This window comes from Pundamilia nyererei, unplaced genomic scaffold, assembly GCF_000239375.1.
Source record: "Pundamilia nyererei isolate P.nyererei 1_Seehausen unplaced genomic scaffold, PunNye1.0 scaffold00575, whole genome shotgun sequence".
In the NCBI taxonomy this organism is placed as follows: domain Eukaryota; kingdom Metazoa; phylum Chordata; class Actinopteri; order Cichliformes; family Cichlidae; genus Pundamilia; species Pundamilia nyererei.
In genome coordinates, this window is record NW_005187976.1 from 77,397 (window position 1) to 97,637 (window position 20,241).

At 36.9% G+C, this 20,241-nt stretch overlaps 2 protein-coding genes across 2 annotated transcripts; one reads left to right on the forward strand and one right to left on the reverse strand.

Moving 5' to 3' along the window:
• The first annotated feature begins 1,343 nt into the window (after positions 1–1,343).
• Positions 1,344–8,794, forward strand: LOC102207863 (sialic acid-binding Ig-like lectin 6). Its single transcript, XM_013907881.1, has 8 exons — positions 1,344–1,364; positions 3,102–3,177; positions 3,407–3,790; positions 5,492–5,797; positions 5,886–6,146; positions 6,299–6,386; positions 6,547–6,586; positions 8,534–8,794. Exons 1-8 carry the CDS (start codon positions 1,344–1,346, stop codon positions 8,792–8,794), a joined length of 1,437 nt encoding a protein of 478 aa, XP_013763335.1.
• A 2,370-nt stretch (positions 8,795–11,164) lies between these two features.
• LOC102208146 (vascular cell adhesion protein 1-like) lies at positions 11,165–14,386 on the reverse strand. The gene is made up of 5 exons (XM_013907882.1): positions 14,314–14,386; positions 13,772–14,155; positions 11,679–11,984; positions 11,330–11,590; positions 11,165–11,241 (listed from the first exon to the last, which is right to left on the reverse strand). The coding sequence occupies exons 1-5, from the start codon at positions 14,384–14,386 to the stop codon at positions 11,165–11,167; spliced, it is 1,101 nt and encodes a 366-aa protein (XP_013763336.1).
• Positions 14,387–20,241: the final 5,855 nt, after the last annotated feature.

Here is a 20,241-nt window from a genome sequence, read left to right on the forward strand (position 1 = left end):
GATATCACTATTTTGACTACTTTTACACGGAGCCTCCGCACGCACGTCTTCACACGGCAAAGCACATCCTGAAGTCCCCGTATATACATTTTAAATAACAAGATATAATGATACCAATTAACAGAAAGCTTCAGGTTCTTTATATCTATATTATAATTCTTCATAATTAAACAATAAGAACAAGTAGTCTGATGTCCTCTAATAATTATGGAGCTATAATTTAAAATACAGTAATAACACATTAAATGTATGTACAAAATATCAGAATCAGATCACTATCGTTGATACCACCTTGAATTTTGCTTTGTATTGCACATAACTAACCCATATCAGTTTGATATTTCCCCCCATTAACCTCTGATATGTTTTCAATCTTCCTTTAATGTTTTTGAGCGGTGTATTAAACGCTGTGAAAAAGTGTTTCCCTCCTTCCTCATATCCAATTTTTTGTATGTTTGTCCCACTTAAATGTTTCAGATCACTAAACAAATGTAAATATTAGACAGAGATAACACAAGTAAACACAAAATGCAGTTTCTAAATGAAGGTGTTTATTATTAAGGGGAAAAACGAATTTCAAACCTACCTGTGTGAAAATCTTCCTAAATATATTAGCTGGTTGGGCCACCCTTAGCAGCGACAACTGCAATCAAGCATTTGTGCTAACTAGCAATGTCTTTTTAGCAGTTCTCTTTTATGAAGCTTCGGAGGAATTTTGGCCCACTCATCTTTGCAGAATTGTTCCAATTCAGTAACATTGGAGGGTTTTTGAGCATGAACTGTCTGTTTAAGGTCATGCCACACCATCTCAGCGTCATTGAGTTTAGTCTTAGGCAAGGCCTTAAAAAGCCCTTTATTTCGTTTCTTTTAAGACATTCAGAGACAGACTTGATGGTTTATTTTTGATAATTGCCCTGCTGCAAAACCTGTGTGCTTCAGCTTGAGGTCATGAACAGATGACCAGACTTTGTACTACAGAAGAGCAGAGATGGAGCTGTGAATCTGAAGTATCTGAAGATTTAACAGGGGTCTAACCCTATATAGGAAATTGTGAGAGAAACTTTTTCCTGCACTTCTGTAATTTTTAGGTTTTTAGTTTTATTTATGAAGTAAATGTCTTTATTAATACAAAGCATCACACACCCCTGGCATTTTATATTGCCTCCACATATTTCCAGTTGTCTCTCCTTGGGAGTGATCCTTTCTCTAAAGAAAACAAACCCTGCTCCTGCTGCAGGTATTACTATGTTAATGTTAGTTAGAAAAACTGCTTTAAACCCTGTTTGGACATTAGACTTTAATGTTGTTTAGACTTTAATAAAGATGTAACTGGTTAGTATATGATGTATCTGATGACTGATATGGTATGAAATTTACACTTCAGTGGTTTTCTTCTCGTCAGAGAGCTCTGAGTTTGATTCGTGTGTTCATATATGGGCATAAAAGGCTGACTAAATCACTAGAGATCATATTTAGATGACATCATGTGTGGAAGAAAGGAAATTGCAAAGGTTTGTCACAGAGATTTGGGTGCCTGTACTCACACAGGTGGCAGAAACTTTGACTGATAACAAACTTCCCCAATGTGTTTAAATGTTTCTGCTTTTATTTAATCAGTCATTTATTGGTTGATAAACAGATTTACATGTCAGCCAAAAGCTGCCATATAAATGGGTTTCTCCATTAATCTGGAGTGGTTTTTTCTATGACCCAAGAGAAGAGAAGGATATGTAAACACGAGTGAAGGCTACGAAGAACTCTACACTGAGGTGAAGAAAATACGAGAACTGTAGTGAAGTAGCATTACATTAACAAGAAATATGAAACCTATAAATGTGTCTCTTTTACAGTTTAGTGAAATTACACAAACAACATCCTGCCACTTTTTAAGTTAAGTTTTTGTCTTAACTTCACCTGTAATAACTGTTTTCAGGTGATTTCTTGTGGTTATAACAAGAAGCAGAAGTTGAAGGAGGAACTCTTTTTTTTCACAAAAACAGAAATAGTTCTGCAAAATGTAATCTCCACATACTTCAGCTTTTTAAATTTGAGTCTTTATGTTCCTGCCAACAAGTTTTTTTTTTATCTTCTTATGGGATTTGTTATTCATATGGGAGCTTGAAATCTTGAAATAAATGTCCAGCTACCATTGGGTGAAACTCTATAGGCTATGGATGTATACAAAAAGTGTGACATGTTGTTAAAAGTGATCAGAATGTTCAGTAAGACAAGAAAAGCACTGTGTAAATCCAGCCAGCAAACTGAGAAGAAACATATCAAAAAGGGGGTTTGGGGGCTCAAATGATTAAATTGGAACCTGAGCTATTATTTCAATGAGTGTGGGAAACACACATGAAAAATTTCCCACCACTGCTTTGAATGTGCAGACTATAGTAGTTTGAAATAAGCAGTGCATGTCTGGGGTAACACAGGCCGTGATACTGTGTGATAACACGTTTGGCTCCAAAAACAATTATTATCAAAATAAATTTATGTTACAGAATGATTGTGAGCCAACAGCATGTCTCAGGAGTGAGATATAAGATTTTAAAAGTCTTTATTTAAGGGAAAAATGCAAGGTCAAAAAGTCAAAGCAGCCAATAGTCACAAATAATGAAGATCAGATTGTAGGACAGAAAAAAGTGATCGGATAAAACAAAGTAAGAAGACAACTGAAATGAGCGACTCTGAGTACAAGGGACATAATGAAGGAATGAGGAACAGGTTAGTGTGTGAGTGAAGGGTCAGCACAGGTGAATGTGGAGGCAGGCAGGTGGGAGTGGCAGTGTCTGAAGTGACAGGAGTGTGCCTGATGGGAACATAAAAAGCAGATTGACTGAATAAAGAAAAACAGAAAACTAACAGTTTGCTTTGACATTACAACATTTAAACAGAGAAGTGTTTCACTCGCTCTGTTTCTGCTGAAATGACACATTGACTTTTACTTTGTCGTCTCTCGTCTGTAGCAGTCTGATCATTAGGTAAGACATTTGTTTTAAAATTTGAGCAATTGTGCATGTTACAAAAAACCCAAACACCTTATGAAAGATAATTTCTGGTTTGATATTTTATTTGTGTAATTATGTATTTTCTTTATACAGGTGATTTGTTTTGTGATAGTCCAGTCTGTGAACATCATGACAGGCATCATGTTACTGAGTCTCCTCTTTATTCCAAGTGAGCCGTCTCATTACAGTCATTTACAGTCTGACAGATCAGTGCAGATAGAGAAACTTTACAAAGTCACACATTTTATATTTGTAAGTTAAGTGAAACATTTTGTACCGAAGGTGTAGAAAGAACAGGAGAAAAAGCAAACCCATGAATCTTAAAGTCAGTTTTGTAAATATGAATTTTCTCTTCATTTAGATTTTCAACTTTTATTTTTTGCTCTCTGGATTCCCAGACTCTTTAGCTGCTTGTCCTCCAACAACTTACCTGTTCATCACTGCACCAACAGAGATGGAAGCTCTGAGTGGATCTTGTTTACAAATCCCATGTAACTTTAGTGATGCTGGACCAGTAAAGTTTGACAGCACAAGACCTGTGTTTGGAGCGTGGATTAAAAATAATTCTGATATTTTTGCACATCCAAACAATGAGATCTTAAACAGCAGTGGGACAGTTAACATCTATCCAATGAATATTACAGGAAACCTGAAGGAGAAAAACTGCACCACTCTGTTTTCCAATTTAACCACAAATTATACAAACACATACTACTTCAGAATTATGAACTGGCCGTTCCGAGCAACAGCTTCTTGTGATCCTCTTAAAATAACAATTAAAGGTAAGAGAGTTTCATTTCATTCTTATTAAGAATATAAAGTCCAATCATTAGCAGTTTAAACATCAAAAAGCATTATGGTCAAATAAAGAGGCTGATATCACTCTGTTTATTTGACCACAACTGTAAAGTGAACTGGAATGCAGAATATTATAATAATATTATAATAATATTATATTTTGTATTCTTTATTGTGAACAGTAAAATTGGGATTCAGTCAAAAATAAGTTTAAAAAGTATTTAACAGTGCTCTGCAGTAAACATAGGTTTTAAAAATCTGTACTGCACACTGTCAACAGATATATTTACCACATATTACTCAAACCTCCATGAGGTCAATACCAGTTGTTCAGAAGACCTTAATCAGCTTGTGCAAAGCCCTTAAAAATGAACACAACTTCAGCAAAACTGCAAGAAAACTGAAAATTAAAAATCAAAGAGAAGAAATCATTCAAATGAATAAGTAGTGACTTCTTCACAAGTTACTGATGCATCAACACAAACTAACTTCCTGACACAAATCTATCTTTACATCTCTTTCCCAACATTCCCTGCACTTAGAGGGGATGCAAAAGGATAAATCCTTTCTGTTAGTGATTAAAAACTTAAACAGGTTTTGCATATTTGTCACTTCTGCATGTTTGAAATGAAATAAAGTTCACGATTAAACAAATATAACCTAAGTAAATTTAAACATTCACTTTTTAATGGTCATTTTATGTATTTGGGGACATCCAGGGTTTAGGCAGACCTATCTGAACCTGTATGAAAAATGGCACTTTCTTTAAAAACACATCGCAACCACATTTTCCCAAAATTTTCCAAGCAAGACCAAAGCATTACATTTTTAGGGGGATGTAAGCCTGAGTTTGTTTGTTCTTTTTTTTTCTTGCTGGTGCGTTTTGGACCTTTGTCCTGCTGCATAACCCAAGTGAGCTTCAGGGCACAAACAATTGGCTGGAGATTTTTCTTCAGAATTTTCTGGTAGAGATCAGAGTTCATGGTTCCATCAATTAGGGAAAATCATCCTGAAGCTGCCTCAGACTGTCACACAACCACCACCATGTTTGATTATTGGTATAATGTTCTCTTGATGAAATGCTTTGTTAGTTTTATGCCCGTTGTAACAGGAAATTTCAAGTTTCATCTTGTTACTCGAAAGAGTATTTTTGGCAGATGTAAATTGTGCCTTGTGTTCTGTTAGCTCTATTTATTTTCTCCTTAAACTTTCCCATGGAGACCATTTATTGCCCAGTTGCGTATTCTTATTTTTGAATCATGAACTCTGACCCTAACTGAGAAAAGGGAGGCCTGCAGTTCTTTGGATGATGTTCTGGGGTCTTTTGTGAACTCCTGGATGAATCATAAATACACTCTTGAGTAATTTTGGAAGGTTGGCAAGAAACTCCACCACTGTTCCAGATTTTCTCCATTTTGTGGATAATGGTTCTCACTGTGGTTCATGCGGCATCACAAAGCCTTAGAAATGCTTTTGTAATCCTTTCAGCCTATAATATGTCAATGACTTTGTTTCTCAGCTGGGTCTTTAAATCATGGAATAATGTGCTGCTGTTTGAGGAGTAGTCTGGGAGTACTCAGTAATTGTCACATCTTGTATTGTTTTTATTCAATGTTGTCACGTTTTTCTATCCTTTGCTTGACTGTATTATCAGTGTACAAACTGTGTTTAATGTGAAACCACAGATTCTCCTTGGAGGCCCAATATTACAATCCCAGGTGATCTGAAGGAGAAGGAGTCTGTCACTATAACCTGCTCAGCTCTCACTCCCTGTCCACACTCCCCTCCTCAACTCACCTGGAATCTCCAACGAGACTCGCACAACAAAATAGAGCAAAACACAGATGGAAGCTTTACAACTAAAATCCAGCAGAACATCACTCTGTCAGACACATATGATGGAAAAAAGATCAGCTGCTCTGCCAGATATCCTGTGAACCAAGGAAACGACACCAAGACAGCAGAGACAGACGAGACTCTCAGTGTTTCATGTAAGACACTCGGAGGGTTTTGTTTGGTTGGTTTTTTTTATCCTGTCATTAAAAAAATGTTTAAAGGACTTCATTTTTTTTTCTCCAGATGCTCCTAAAGACACCTCAGCATCCATCAGTCCATCAGGTTTGGTGTCAGCAGGCAGCTGGGTGAAGCTGACCTGCTCCAGCAGAGCCAAACCTCCAGTCAGCAGCTTCACCTGGTTCAAGAAGAGCAGAGATGGAGCTGTGAAAGTATCTGAAGGAGAGATTTACAGCTTCAATGTAACAGATGGAGAAGTTTATTACTGTGTGGCCACTAATGATCTGGGTAATCAGACATCAGTAGAGATTCATGTGACTGTTGGAGGTAAAGGCTAAAGTCATAAATGTGTTAGGTACTCTCCAAAATGTTCCTTTTTTTTCTTTTTCTTTCATCTAAGGTTGTGAACAAGAACAGCTGGATCAATGTGTCAACATTAAATCATGCTTTATTTGTTTTTTACTTGCTGTTTTCTGTAGGTCATGTTTCATCCCAGTGTCCACGTATAGGAGGAATCATTGGAATCATTGTACTCTTAATCTTACTCTGTTTGATTGTCTTTGCTTGGTAAGTATTGTCTATCTAAGCAAAACACATGAGTCAGTTAGTTAATTTTATTTTTACCTTATAATAAAGACTGTTTTTTCCATCACACTTGACTTTGCTCAAACATATATTTAAATTAAAACAGAATATAGTTAATACAACTGTCTCTGACGTCTTCCAGGTGGTTGAAGTCAAAGCATCAAACTCAACAACAGACTCGGGTAAGAAAACTGAAATACAACACTACCTGTTAGGGATGGGTACCGGTGTCCGGTGCCATGATGGCACCGGTTCTGACATAAACGGTAGTAACCAGACCGAAAAGCAGCGCACATTTCGGTGCTTTATTTCGGTGCTTTTTTTTCCTGAGCTGTGATACACTTCTAACCAATCATTTTACTTTTCCCAGGATAGTAGGCGGGGCCAGGTACGTACGTTCAGTTAGAGCAGAGCTACAGATTAAAAATGTCCAAGGCGAAGCGGTCAAAAGTCTGGCTGTACTTCACAGTAAAAGATGCAAACTCAGCAGCAACAAGTGCTTTAAGCTGATACTGTGATACTGTCAAAGGAGTCAAATCCGATGAAACACCTGGCGACGCATAGCGTTTTTTTTAAAAGCCGAGAAATGCGCCGTATTTGATAGCTTGCTGCGAGACCTCACACTGTGCACGTTGGGTGGGTTGCCAGTTATCGGACCGGAGCAACATCCCCCAAAAACCCGAAGAATAGAGTCCTGGCCCCTAGCCCTGCCAGTGTAGCAGAAATGATGAGGATATTGATGCAGCAGAAGCCGTTCTTCTCTGTGTGAATCACTTAATGTTGTCCGTGTGTAATTTACGTTGAGTAGGCTAACCACGTTATTACATTAATGCATGTAAGGTGAACTAGCAAACATCATCATAGCTACATGCGGCTGTCTTCTTGTTTGATGGCAGATACTCCCTTCACCCTGGCCAAAAAGGCTAAAATGACCAAAGAAAAAGTGGGAAACAGCTAAACATGAGAGGTTTTTGGACAAAGTTTGTGTTTTTTTTCCATTGTTTAAGCACTGCTTCCAGCCAAGAGTGATACCATAAATGCCCCATAGCTGCAGAAAAGGCTAACATTGTTATCTTTTTACAAAAAAAACCAAACAAAACAGCTGAACATGAGAGGTTTTTGGACAAAGTTTGTGTTCTCCATTCTTTAAGCACCGGTTTGAGCACCGTTTAAGCACCGGCACCGTTTCAAAAGTACCGATTTGGCACCGGTATCGGATAAAACCTAAACGATACCCATCCCTACTACCTGTAGTGTTACCTGACTCTTCAGATAAGTATTTATTATAATACTTCTATCAGAGCAGTCTAACTATTTAACAATTTTGTTGTCTTCACATTCTATACATAGCTGTTGCTCTCAGGGTCAGAATAGTCCCATTATCACCAAAGATCTAAAATAAAGCCATTTAATTTTAAATGCCAACACCATTTTGCATGGAAAAAACCTGTATGGGAATACCAGAGTTTTCCTTTTTCACAGTGCAGAATGACTGCATTCATCCAGTTGCAACCACTCATTATTATCTTAAGAAAGCTGCCATATTATGTGTTGCTCTACAGCAACACATAACAAACATTTATGTCTGAATGGAACCAGCTGCCTGTTGGGTGTTACTTCAGTGCTAGGGTTGTAGAGTTATGGCAGCCACTTTACTCAATTGTCCCAGACCTCTCTTACGGCGGGGCATTAGTATATCTGGAATGTGTTTACAATACTTCACTTGTCACACGCCTTATTCCTAAATGGATTGATCCATATCTGCCATCTCCAGAATGGCATGTTGTTTTCTGATAGCTAGTGAGATTACCAGATGAAATGTTTGGACAATTTACCCAAAGGGGAAACTGCATATATTTTGGGTTGTAGAGTCATCTCTGTGACATTTAGTGGTGCCATGTTCCCCTAGTTGTCATATGATGGTGTGGATTATGTTATCTTGGCATTTTTTGTTATACCCTTTGAATTTGAAAAACCAACATCTAAGGGGTTTTCTGTTGTTAAACACATTTTAATGCCGTTTTTGAAACAAGGAAAAAAGGAAGGTTAATGTAAAATGTCTAAAAACATGAATAAGAATAGACCCAACTCACAGAATCATAGAATCTTCTGTTGTTTTATTTCAACAGATTCAAATAACTGAACATCAGGTTGATGAAGAGCCAGCAAGTAAAACAGAAGGAGAGGAAGAAAACATCCATTATGGAGAGATCAATTTCTCTACGCTGGGATACGAAGTGCCCTCTGACTCAGTGCGGGACAGAGGTGAGCAGCAGGATACGGTGTACGCACAGGTGAAAGTCAACAAGCCAGAAAACAGCTCAACACAGAGTGCTCATGGCCAAGAGGAACTTTTTCCTGAAGAAAAATTGAGAACTGTAGTGGAATAACAAGAAGAAACTCATCCAAATGACTGCAAGGAAACTCTGTTACTCTGATTTCTGGGTAACATCCATCCCTACTTTAGCTTCCACCATTTAATCCTCCCCTCTACCTTCCATCTTCTTGAGTTCCAAAGTCCTCCTACAGACTACCCAATGATGCTGCCTACCTACATTCTCCCCCGACACCACCTCACTGTCTCCTGTCTCTTTTCAGATTGCAACTTCTGTCCACCTGTGTACAACTTCCTCCACTTTTATTCATCATCTTATGTTCCTCCTCCTTCCTGAAGTAGATGTCAACCACAGCTATTTCAGTCCTGTTCATAAAATCCACTATTTGTCCTTCTCTTCTTAAGACCATACCTACCCCAAATCTCTTCATAGCCCTTTTTAACTTCACCTAATAAGTCATGGGAATTTCTTTTTCTACTGACATCCAACCTGTGGGGAATACACACTGAAAACAGCAAGACATCACACCTTCGATTTCCATCTTCAAACTCATGATTCTGACATTTTCTTTGTTTTTACAACAGTATTCCAGCACTCTTCCTTCAGCATTACCCCCAGTCTGTTTCACTTATCTACATCATGATAAACAGCATGAATCCACCTCCAGTGCTCTTGACCTTGCTTTCACCTGCAAACACAGTATATCTGCCTTCATCATATAAGCCAACTCTCTCCCTTTACCAGTCATCGTCCCTACATTGAGTCTCCACAGTCCTGCTCTAAACAGCCTTAAACAAACTTTGAACAATGCATACAGCTAATCTGCCTTCACAGAGTGTATGTGAATCTACCTTCTTTACACAAGTCAGAAACTTCATGACAATTAGATTCAATAGCAGCAGTGTGATTTTTCTCATGGTTCAGCTGTGGGATTAACACGCTGTTGTCGAAAATATAATGGAAAAGTACTTAACACGTACATGATCTGCACCACTTTGTGAGTTTTGTTGATTGCTTTCATAAAAGGCTGGATGAATTACCATGAATTCCAGGATTAAATGATTCTAATCCCTTTTCTTCAGCATTTTAAAAAAGTCAGCATGCTGCATTAATAAAATAAATACTGCAGATTCACACCACCAGGTGGTGATGACCTGACATCTCTGCTACACTTTTTATCCAAGTGTTTGGATAAAACACATTTGCAGTTTTTTGATACTTTTCCTTAATCCTTCGATGTTAAATGCATCTCACTGTGTTGAATGAGTGTTTAGGATAATTATTTTGTATGTCTTGCTTTGTGGTACATAAGAATGAATGAGATTTGAAAAAATAAAATGTAATATTGTAACACCTTGTTAGTCCATATGTGTCTTACTTTAATAAGTAAAACTGCCTACCATTTATAATCTGGAACAAAATAAATAAATAAAATAACCCCAAACCAACTGCAGAATCATTGGTCGCTGTTTTATTTTGTATTCTGACTGAAAGACCCTGATGATATGTGGAATTACTGGAATTCTTTGTACTTGTAGGACAGCTTGACTCTGAGGAAGTTCTTTCACAGAGTTTATTCACAGAGTGTAAAAAAGTTCAGTGAAGAAGATGTTGATGAATGTCAGACTTTGCAGTTAAACACTCATAAATTTAACACGTGTGTCTTAGGCATTTTTTAGTCAGCAAAGCTTTCCACAACATCAAGCAAATAAAATCCAAGAATTTGAATAAAAGATTTAATAATTACATTAATTCCAGTTGTTGTAATGTATTGCCACTTCACATTTGCAAATGTAAAGAACACAAAATACAACTTATTAACTGCTTAATTTCATAATTGCATTGTACATATACAATTAAAATAAAGGGTTATTCTATTCTATTTGATAAGGCAGAGTTCTTAATTTAATATTTTTAATAAAACATGCTTTAATGACAACCCTTTAATTTTCACTAACATTTTGGCAAAATCCCACTTTGTCAAAAATTGTACTTAGTTTATTATTGTGTGATGAATCAGAAGTATCACAGTATCACATTTAATCTTTACAGAATTGCTTTCAGGATGGTTTTGTTGCATTTGGACATCATTTGAACAACATTTTTGTTTACTCTGAGACATTTATACCAAGATATCTAACATACAAATAAATCACAGGAGAGCACACACAGCATCTGAGCATGGAAAAACTGTATAAACATGATCATAAACAAAGGAGCTATATTTAATCACCAGGAAGAAATAAACGGCAGTTAAATTGAGTACAGTATGGATTGTGTTTAATTTAGATTTGAGAAAAATTAAATGTGATTTGAAACAAATATTTTTAATGTGCAGGTAACATATTTGTGTCATCAACTTTTTTTCTGTTTTCTGCTTTGAAGTGTGATACTTACCAAACAAAAACCATTAAGCAGATAACATTACAGGAGTAAGAGGTCAACAATCCAAATGATTCCACCAATAAGTGGCCACAGTGTGACTGCAGATGACATGAGACCTAAAGAAAAGATCAAGTAACAACAATTAATTTTGCATGGACACAAAGAAAAACTCATTTGAGAACAGATCTTGGCTACAGCTGTTACCTGCAACAGCCACACGAATCACTGCTGATGTCTGATTACCCAGATCATTAGTGGCCACACAGTAATAAACTCCTCCATCTGTTACATTGAAGCTGTAAATCTCTCCTTCAGATACTTTCACAGCTCCATCTCTGCTCTTCTTGAACCAGGTGAAGCTGCTGACTGGAGGTTTGGCTCTGCTGGAGCAGGTCAGGTTCACCCAGCTGCCTGCTGACACCAAACCTGATGGACTGATGGATGCTGAGGTGTTTTTAGGAGCATCTGGAGAAAAAAAATGAAGTCCTTTAAACATTTTTTTAATGACAGGATAAAAAAAAAACAACCAAACAAAACCCTCCGAGTGTCTTACATGAAACACTGAGAGTCTCTTCTGTCTCTGCTGTCTTGGTGTTGTTTCCTTGGTTCACAGGATATCTGGCAGAGCAGCTGATCTTCTTTCCATCATGTGTGTCTGACAGAGTGATGTTCTGCTGGATTTTAGTTGTAAAGCTTCCATCTGTGTTTTGCTCTGTTTTGTTGTGAGAGTCTTGTTGGAGATTCCAGGTGAGTTGAGGAGGGGAGTGTGGACAGGGAGTGAGAGCTGAGCAGGTTATAGTGACAGACTCCTTCTCCTTCAGATCACCTGGGATTGTAATATTGGGCCTCCAAGGAGAATCTGTGGTTTCGCATGAAACATTTTTTTACACCAAGAACGCAGGAAATAGAGTCAAGAAAAAGATGCAGATCAGTGATACCATTGGATAATTAAAAATATACACCCTATGTAGTGGACAAAAAGTATTTGCATACATTTTTAACATGTTTTTAATTTTTCGTGGTTCTCTAAATATATTTGAAGAACTAAAAAAATGTGTGTAAAAAAGTAAATAAGATATTGTACAAAATACCATTGCAAACTATGTTATAATTTTCAATCGCTGTCAGAGAACAATGCTCTTTTTGTATCTCATTGTAAGCACAGGCAATAGTGGAGAACAGAGAGAATCGCAGTAGGATTCTAGTTTGTGATGACCATTAGTTATTTTCCTTTGAAATCAACTTATTATACAAACATGAATATGCATTCACATTGTGTATTTTGCATTATTGCATTCATGCTTTAACTGATAATTTAATTTGTTGCTTTGAGTTTTACTAGAAGGAGCCACTAAAAGTTTTTTCTTTTTTGCATAATTTTTTGGGATTTTTAATTTTCTGTTTTCTTGCAGTTTTGCTGAAGGCTTGTTCATTTTTAAGGGCTTTGCACAAGTAGCTTAAGGTCTTCTGAACAAGATGGTTATTGAACTCTGTGAGGTTTGGATTATATGTGGTAAATATATGTGGTTTGTTAACAATGTGAAATATAGTTCGTATTTTAGGTTTTAAAAACTGTGTTTACTATACACTGTAAAATAAATTGTAATATAAAAGTATTTTACTGTGTATTTTACAGTTTTGTACTGTTCTTCTAGAACATCATTCAATTTACATCAATAGACTGATTTTACATTTCAAATGTAAATTAACGTAAAATCACTGTGAATGTAATAAAACATAATTTTCTTGTTTTTTAAATGTATCTGTCTGTACATATGCATATTTAGATTGTTAAAATACATTCACAAATTTATCATCATTTCACCAATATTTGTCCATTATTTGAAAGATTGAACTGTTAAATTCAAATGTAATGCTATGGAAAAATATATAAAATGATTCTTATAAACTTTTTTTTACATCAAATAATTATTATTATTATTATTGTTACTTAGGGCGATCGTGGCTCAAGAGTTGGCAGTTTGCCTTGTAATCAGAAGGTTGCCAGTTCGAGCCCCGGCTCAGAGACTCTCGGTCGTTGTGTGCTCAGGCAAGACACTTCACCTACCACCTACTGGTGATGGCCAGAGGGGAATTATAAAGTGGAATTGTAAAGCACTATATGAATGCAATCAATTATTATTTAAACCAACTGTTAACTGTATATTTCAGTATTATTATTCATATTGCCGCATTCATTGACCTTGTTTATAGGTAATTTCATTGTTTAATCACGTTAAAATGTTCTTAATTTAATGTTTAAAAGCACTTGAAAAAAGCAAAATCCCATGTAAAATTAGGCAACAAACTGTATTGTCATTACTGAAAATAACCGTATTTTTATGAGAAAGTTATTTTCTGTTATTTTCTGGTATTATTTTGGCTCCCCAGCTGCCCGAATATTACTTTTTTTTAGGATTTTTTTTTTTTTTTACCGTGTAGAGCACTGTTGAACACACTATGAATTGTTTTTTTTTTCATCCCCCATGTCTTTGTTTCTCATGAAATGAAGTTACAATTTTCCATTACAAATCAATTAAACAGGTTGATTCGCATATTTGACCACAACTGCTTTGTGTTGTTTACACAAAAGTTGTAGCTGTTTAGGATTTATGTTCTTAATAAATTGAAAGAAAACTTTCTCACCTTTAATTGTTATTTTAAGAGGATCACAAACAGCTGTTGCTCTGTAGGGCCAGTTCATAATTCTGAAGTAGTATGTGTTTGTATAAGTTGTGGTTAAATTGGAAAACAGAGTGGTGCAGCTTTTCTCCTTCAGGTTTCCTGTAATGTTCATTGGATAGATGTTAACTGTCCCACTGCTGTTGAAGATCTCATTGTTTGGATGTGCAAAAATATCAGAATGATTTTTAATCCACACTCCAAACACAGATCTTGTGCTGTCAAACTTTTCTGTTCCAATTTCACTAAAGTTACATGGGATTTGTAAACAAGATCCACTCAGAGCTTCCATCTCTGTTGGTGCAGTGACGAACAGGTGTGAATCTTGAGAACAAGCAGCCAAAGTGCCTGGAAAAGGTAAGAGCTAAATTAAAAGGTGCAAATCTGAATGAAACTAAAATTTATAATGAAAAAATCAACTCCCAAGAGCCATGGATTTACTTCGTAAAGTATATCTATCTTCACTGATCTTTCAGACTATAAATGACTGTAATGAGACGGCTCACTTGGAATAAGGAGGAGACTCAGTAACATGATGTCTGTCATGATGTTCACAGACTGGACTGTCACAAAACTCATCACCTGGAAAAAAATATATAAAAAGCCATAATTAGACAAATAAAAGATTAAAACAGAAAATCATGTCACAAATTTCTAAACCTAAGGAGTAAATTTAGGCAGTTACTTTTTAGAGTATTATACAATTTTATATAATTACTATATGTAAAAAAATAAAGTCTTACCAAATGACCAGGCTGCTACAGAGGAGAGACGACAACGTAAAAGTCAATGTGTGATTTTAGCAGAAACAGAGCAAGTGAAACACTTCTCAGTTTAGATGTTGTAATGTCAAAGCAAACAGGCCTGTGATGCTTTGGGCTTTCTGTCGTTCTTTATTCAGTCAGTCTTTTTATGTTCCCATCATGCACTCTGCTGACACTTCAGATGCTGCCACTCCCACCTGTCACCTGTCCTGACCCTCCTCTCACATTTTAACGTGTTCCTCATTCCCTCAAAATGTCCCTCATACATAAAGCTGCTCATTTCCATCAGTTGTCTTTTTACTTGTCTTTGTCTGAGCTTTCCAAAGATGTCGAAAGATTTCCAATTTTTTTATTCCTGCCAATTCTGAGCTTCATTTTCTGTGACCACTGGCTACTTTGACCTTTGCATACTTGTTTAATAACGTAAATTTAGACTTTTCATTTCATATCCCACTCCTGAGTTGTACTCTTAGTCCATAGATCTGATCAGACTTTGGGTAGTGACAGATTCCTAGAAATTAGCTGTCTCTGATAGCTCTGGTAGCTGGCTTCGTCTTTAGAGATAGGGCAAAGAGCTTGTCCATTCAAGAGGGGCTCAGTGTAGAGCCACTTTTTCTCCATATCAAAAGAAGCCAGTTGAGGCAGTTCAGGCATGTGACTAGCATGCCTGCAGTGGACCTTTTGGGTGGGGTAGAACCCAGGTACTCTGGAGAGATTTGGCTGGATAGATATAGGTATATAGCATGTGTCACTTTGAGTTTGATTGATGCCTTTGACCTTGGGACTTTCCCACCTGTCACCTGACTTGAAATGTGCAGCGAAGCATGACCAGAAGTGTGCCAGGCACGTGACTAGGCCTCTCCTCTTAGACTGATGAATTTGTGTGCATCTTAACTATGCAGAATAAATGAATAAAAGGCAGGTTTGTGATGACACCTGAGGCACAGAAGAAAAGAAAAAAAATCTAGACCTGGGCTGCTAATTAAGCAATGCACTATATACAGACACATTTGACTGCTTGCATCACTAAAAAACCCATTAACCCATTAAAAACTCTGAAGAATGGACGTTTGCTTTGATGCGGATACGTCAGAGTAAGGCATTCCTGAGGCATTGTTGCATCACTGTTCTACACCAGATCAGGGATGCATCAGAATCTTCGGTCAAAGCACATATGGCTGCTTATAGACACAGATTGATCATGGTAGTTAGCCTGCTTCTGTCAATTTTTCCTATGTTTTCTGTTAAGTAAGTGTAGGTGGGAGCTGGCCATTAGCTGGAGCTTGGAGGAGGCAACTTTAAACTGGGACCTGACAAGACTGGCATTGCTCTGCTTAGTTCCTACTGCAGTGATCCTGTTGCTTCTACTCATACTATCCTACTCTGTTATCTTGTAATATTGTACATACGTCAAAGGTTTAACTGACTGATGAAATACACATTGCTCCACATATTATGCATATTATCAGACTCATTATTAACTTTCTAAGCTTATTGAATACAAAGTATTCAGCAGCAGTCATGATAAGAAAGCGGCTTGATTTAACAAAGGAAAGCTTTCTTCTTGCTCCATGATCAACCTCCAACTGTTAAATGTTTACTCAATATTACTGCAATGTAACAACAAAGTCAGTTTTTTCTAAACCCAAAACATCCTTTTCACATTCCCATAGACTGGGGTTGTCACCGAATTAGGTTCTGTTTGAAAAATAGGCTTTAGGTACTGATTTGCTTTTAGAACCAGCCTTAAGTGGCCTTTAGAGACACTACAGTTTTTACTGTAGTGTAAAAACTGTAGGAATTCCTCCTCTCTATACTTACACTCAATGAGCTCCTCCCTAACAAATGCCAAGTTATTTTCTCCGTACTGTTTATATGTGCGTGTAATTTCATCGCAAAAATCCAACATCGTGTACTCAAGTGCATAAGATGGAACACAATTAATTCTGAAAAAATACAAACCAAGAGTTGTTTGTTAACAGTATAGTTTTTTAACCTCTTACCACCCACCGGGTCCCTGGTGACAGACTAGCCATGTCAGATGCCGGTCATTTAAGTGACCAATAATTTTTTGGAATTTAAATTGTGCTGACTCACTTTGTTCAGCACAACCCAGAGTAAAATGAAACATAAAACATAGTAGAACTTATTTTGTTAGACACAAGAACAATTCGAGCATCTTTTTTGGGAGCCAAACCCAGGCTTAAAAGTTTTGCCGTACCCCTGGGACCAGCGCAAAGTTGTGTGGCAGGTCCTGGCATGGAAGCTGAGGGTCCAGCCAGCCGGAGAAAAGACCGGTTGATGCCTGGATGTGCATTGGAGCCGCACCACCCCCACAGCGCAGACTTTGCTACCTGCACAGAGCGTTTCAGGTGTTGCTTATGCAAAAGAGAATTGCAACAAAACAGCGTGTTTCTCTGCTTCAAGACGCCTGCAACCTTTCACACGGTAAGCATGTCTGTTATAGCCTGCACTTCATAAATGTCTGTTTGATTATTCAAACCTGGTTTAAAACGTGACTCATTTGTTGTCCAAAAACCCTTCCTCTTGATATGGAAAGTTACTGATTTAAAAATATATGTATATTTTCAAGTTTTTAGCTGGATGTGAAACATATGATAAACTCTTGAGCATATTTATTTTGCAAAATCCATAATGGTTATGGCAAAATCTTTACCATAGATCATTAATAGGGAACAAAAAAAAGAGGAAAGGAGGATAAAGTGTCACTTCAGCAAAGCTGCTGGGAGACAGAAGTGTTCACATGTTTTTAACAAAAGGCTTAAAACACAAAACTCTAATATCAGTTACAACTGGTAAGATGATGAGTTTTACTTCTCACTGTCCACATTATGGTATGCTACTTTTGCTCTGTGGGACTGCAAAAATGTCTTTGTATTGATGGTATAAACCAGACTTTCTACTTTTTACTGTTTTTTCTTCTTTTGTTCACTCCTAGGCTGATAAAAAATCCAAAGACATCCGCTAACCACAAACACAGAACCCACTAACTAAATAACTATTAGCCTTACCTTCTGCTTGGATTTTAGATGTATTCCTCATGTTTACAGTCAGTCTACTATATAGGACTTGCTGCTTACACCCTGAGTTACACAATGAGTCTTTCAGATGTCCACAATGGAATAACCAGCTACACACGTAGTTACACTGGACACCGCATGGTCTTATTTTTATTAGCCCTCGACTCAGCGGCAAAATGCTTACAATTAGTTACGGGGTCAGTTTCCTTTTCATCAGAATTATTTGCCGTCATCCAGACATAAGTTGAGCAATGGTTTTTACCAATTTCTCATCAAATCATAAAGGGAAGCTGGATTTAAAAAGAACATGGGATGTAAGTTAAGGAAATACAAATATAAGTGTGACTATGGAGCACATATCCTTCAGCGTTCATGATGACCCAAGTGGATGACATCAGGTGTTTCTCTCAGTCAGCTGACCAACTGTCTAGGGAAAAAATCAGCTAATAGTTATTTAGCTAGTGGGTTCTGTGTTTGTGGTTAGCAGATGTCTTTGAATTTTTTATCAGCCTAGGAGTGAACAAAAGAAGAAAAAACAGTAAAGATGTAGACTGTGAAAGTCTGGTTTATACCATCAATACAAAGACATTTTTGCAGTCCCACAGAGCAAAAGTAGCATACCATAATGTGAACAGTGAGAAGTAAAACTCATCATCTTACCAGTTGTAACTGATATTAGAGTTTTGTGTTTTAAGCCTTTTGTTAAAAACGTGTGAACACTTCTGTCTCCCAGCAGCTTTGCTGAAGTGACACTTTATCCTCCTTTCCTCTTTTTTTTGTTCCCTTTTAATGATCTATGGTAATTAATAAAGATTTGTCATATTGTCCCTATAAAACACCATGTTTTTTAGAAATTATTATGATACAGAGATTTAGATTCTTGTTGCACGATGTGCATGAAGTAAATAAAAAGCAATTTTATTAAGAGTGAATGTACTTTTATGTTTACCAACAGCTCGGGAAGTCCTCGGTCCAAACTGACTTTATAGTTTATAAATGTCAACTCAGGAAGCTCCTGTCGTGACCTCCCATCTGCGAGCATGCACAAACACACAAACACACAAACACACACACACACACACACACACACACACACACACACACACACACACACAGATTTGTTTCTCTTTTCATGTATATCCTACTACTAAGATGAGTGATTGAAAAAGAAAAACAGCTGTTTCTATAAAGCAAAAAAGAGAAACAAAAAGATTCCTAAAAAGGAAAATTTATTTTATTTATTTTTATTTTATTTTATTTTATTTTTATTTTCCACAAATGTGTCAAATATATATTTTTATGTATATTTAAATGTCCACTGAGCTGTGAGCCATGGGGCGGTAATGCAAGAAGAAGAAGAAGCTATGAGCCAGGAGGGAGTGGGTGAGTGAGAGAGGGATTCGTTTATGCTACGATTCAGCACAGCAAGGGAGGGGGTGAGTAACTCAAATATGCTGTTAGCATGTTAGCTGAGCGATGCTACTATGAACCGAGGAGCTATTATCTTGATGTGATCTTCTACTCAGGGTTTTTTTTCTTCCAATTCAGAGCAGAAATGTTTTTCTTAAGAAACTGGCTGTTGTTTATTTTCCCCACAATTTTAATTTTAAGCTAGATATATTTCTACTAATGAAAATAGTTTGCTAACAGCAACAGGGATGAGTCAGTGAGTCAGTTGGGCTTGTGAATCATGATTCACGAGTCAGTAAAGTGATTCTCGAGTATTGAACAATTTGTTCACAATTCACACTTCACTATAAAGAAGAACTCAGTAAGTACAAACAACCATAGTTTAAGGACATTTTCTAAAATAAAAAGGATTCATCATCTGCAGTTTGTGGGGGAAAAAAAGGTGTCACATTAACCCTTTAAGACCTACCATAGAACCAAATCCGCCAGAGCTTATATTATATTTTTACATGCTGTAGTGCCATTTTTGGGAGCATTTCAAGTTGCTATACATCAATACAACCATTATAGCCCAAATTTTAATAATATGTATGCATTAAGTGCATAGTAATTACATAAATTGCAAAAAAGTGCAATAAACTACAAAGAAGTTTAAAATTGTTTTTGTTTTTTTAACATATATTTCTAGTTAGAGAAATTTAAGAAGCTTATCCCTCAAAATTGTAAATACAAAAAAGTTGCACAAAATAGTTTCCCACCACAGGAAATTTACTTTAAGTGTCTTCATAGTTTTATTTTTGAAATACACCAATTTCTATACACTGCAGGAAAAACGAAAATAATTAAATAATAAATAAATAATAAATAATAATAATAAAGAAACAACACAGAAAGTCATAGAGTCAAACGTAACTTTTAAAAACACAAGTATGGGCTCATAAGGTCCTGATGGTAAAAAACTACATTTTTTACTGGCCCACTTCCGGTTTCGGGCAGGTCATGGCGGACATGAGATAGTTCGCGCTGATGGATGTAGGAAGTGTTACAAACAGCTGATCGGGGGCTCAACCCGGGGTAGCGGTCATGTCCGGTTAGGGGCTCTGTTGGCTCTCAGGTGACTGTTTCCTCGCGGCTGCGTGCAGCGGGGCTAGGGGAGGGTCTGTGCTGACGGACGTGGGTTACTGACCTGGTAGCCTGGCTGCCCCTGGGTGGGTCCGGG

Coding starts and splice junctions, on each gene's coding strand:
- LOC102207863 (XM_013907881.1), top strand. CDS start 1,344: ATGTATCTGATGACTGATATG. Junction 3,178..3,406: donor GAGTCTCCTCTTTATTCCAA/GTGAGCCGTCTC, acceptor CTGGATTCCCAG/ACTCTTTAGCTGCTTGTCCT. Junction 6,147..6,298: donor GATTCATGTGACTGTTGGAG/GTAAAGGCTAAA, acceptor TGTTTTCTGTAG/GTCATGTTTCATCCCAGTGT.
- LOC102208146 (XM_013907882.1), bottom strand. CDS start 14,386: ATGAGTTTTGTGACAGTCCAGTCTGTGAACATCATGACAGACATCATG. Junction 11,985..13,771: donor TCTTAAAATAACAATTAAAG/GTGAGAAAGTTT, acceptor GCGAAACCACAG/ATTCTCCTTGGAGGCCCAAT. Junction 11,591..11,678: donor AGAGACTCTCAGTGTTTCAT/GTAAGACACTCG, acceptor TTTTTTCTCCAG/ATGCTCCTAAAAACACCTCA.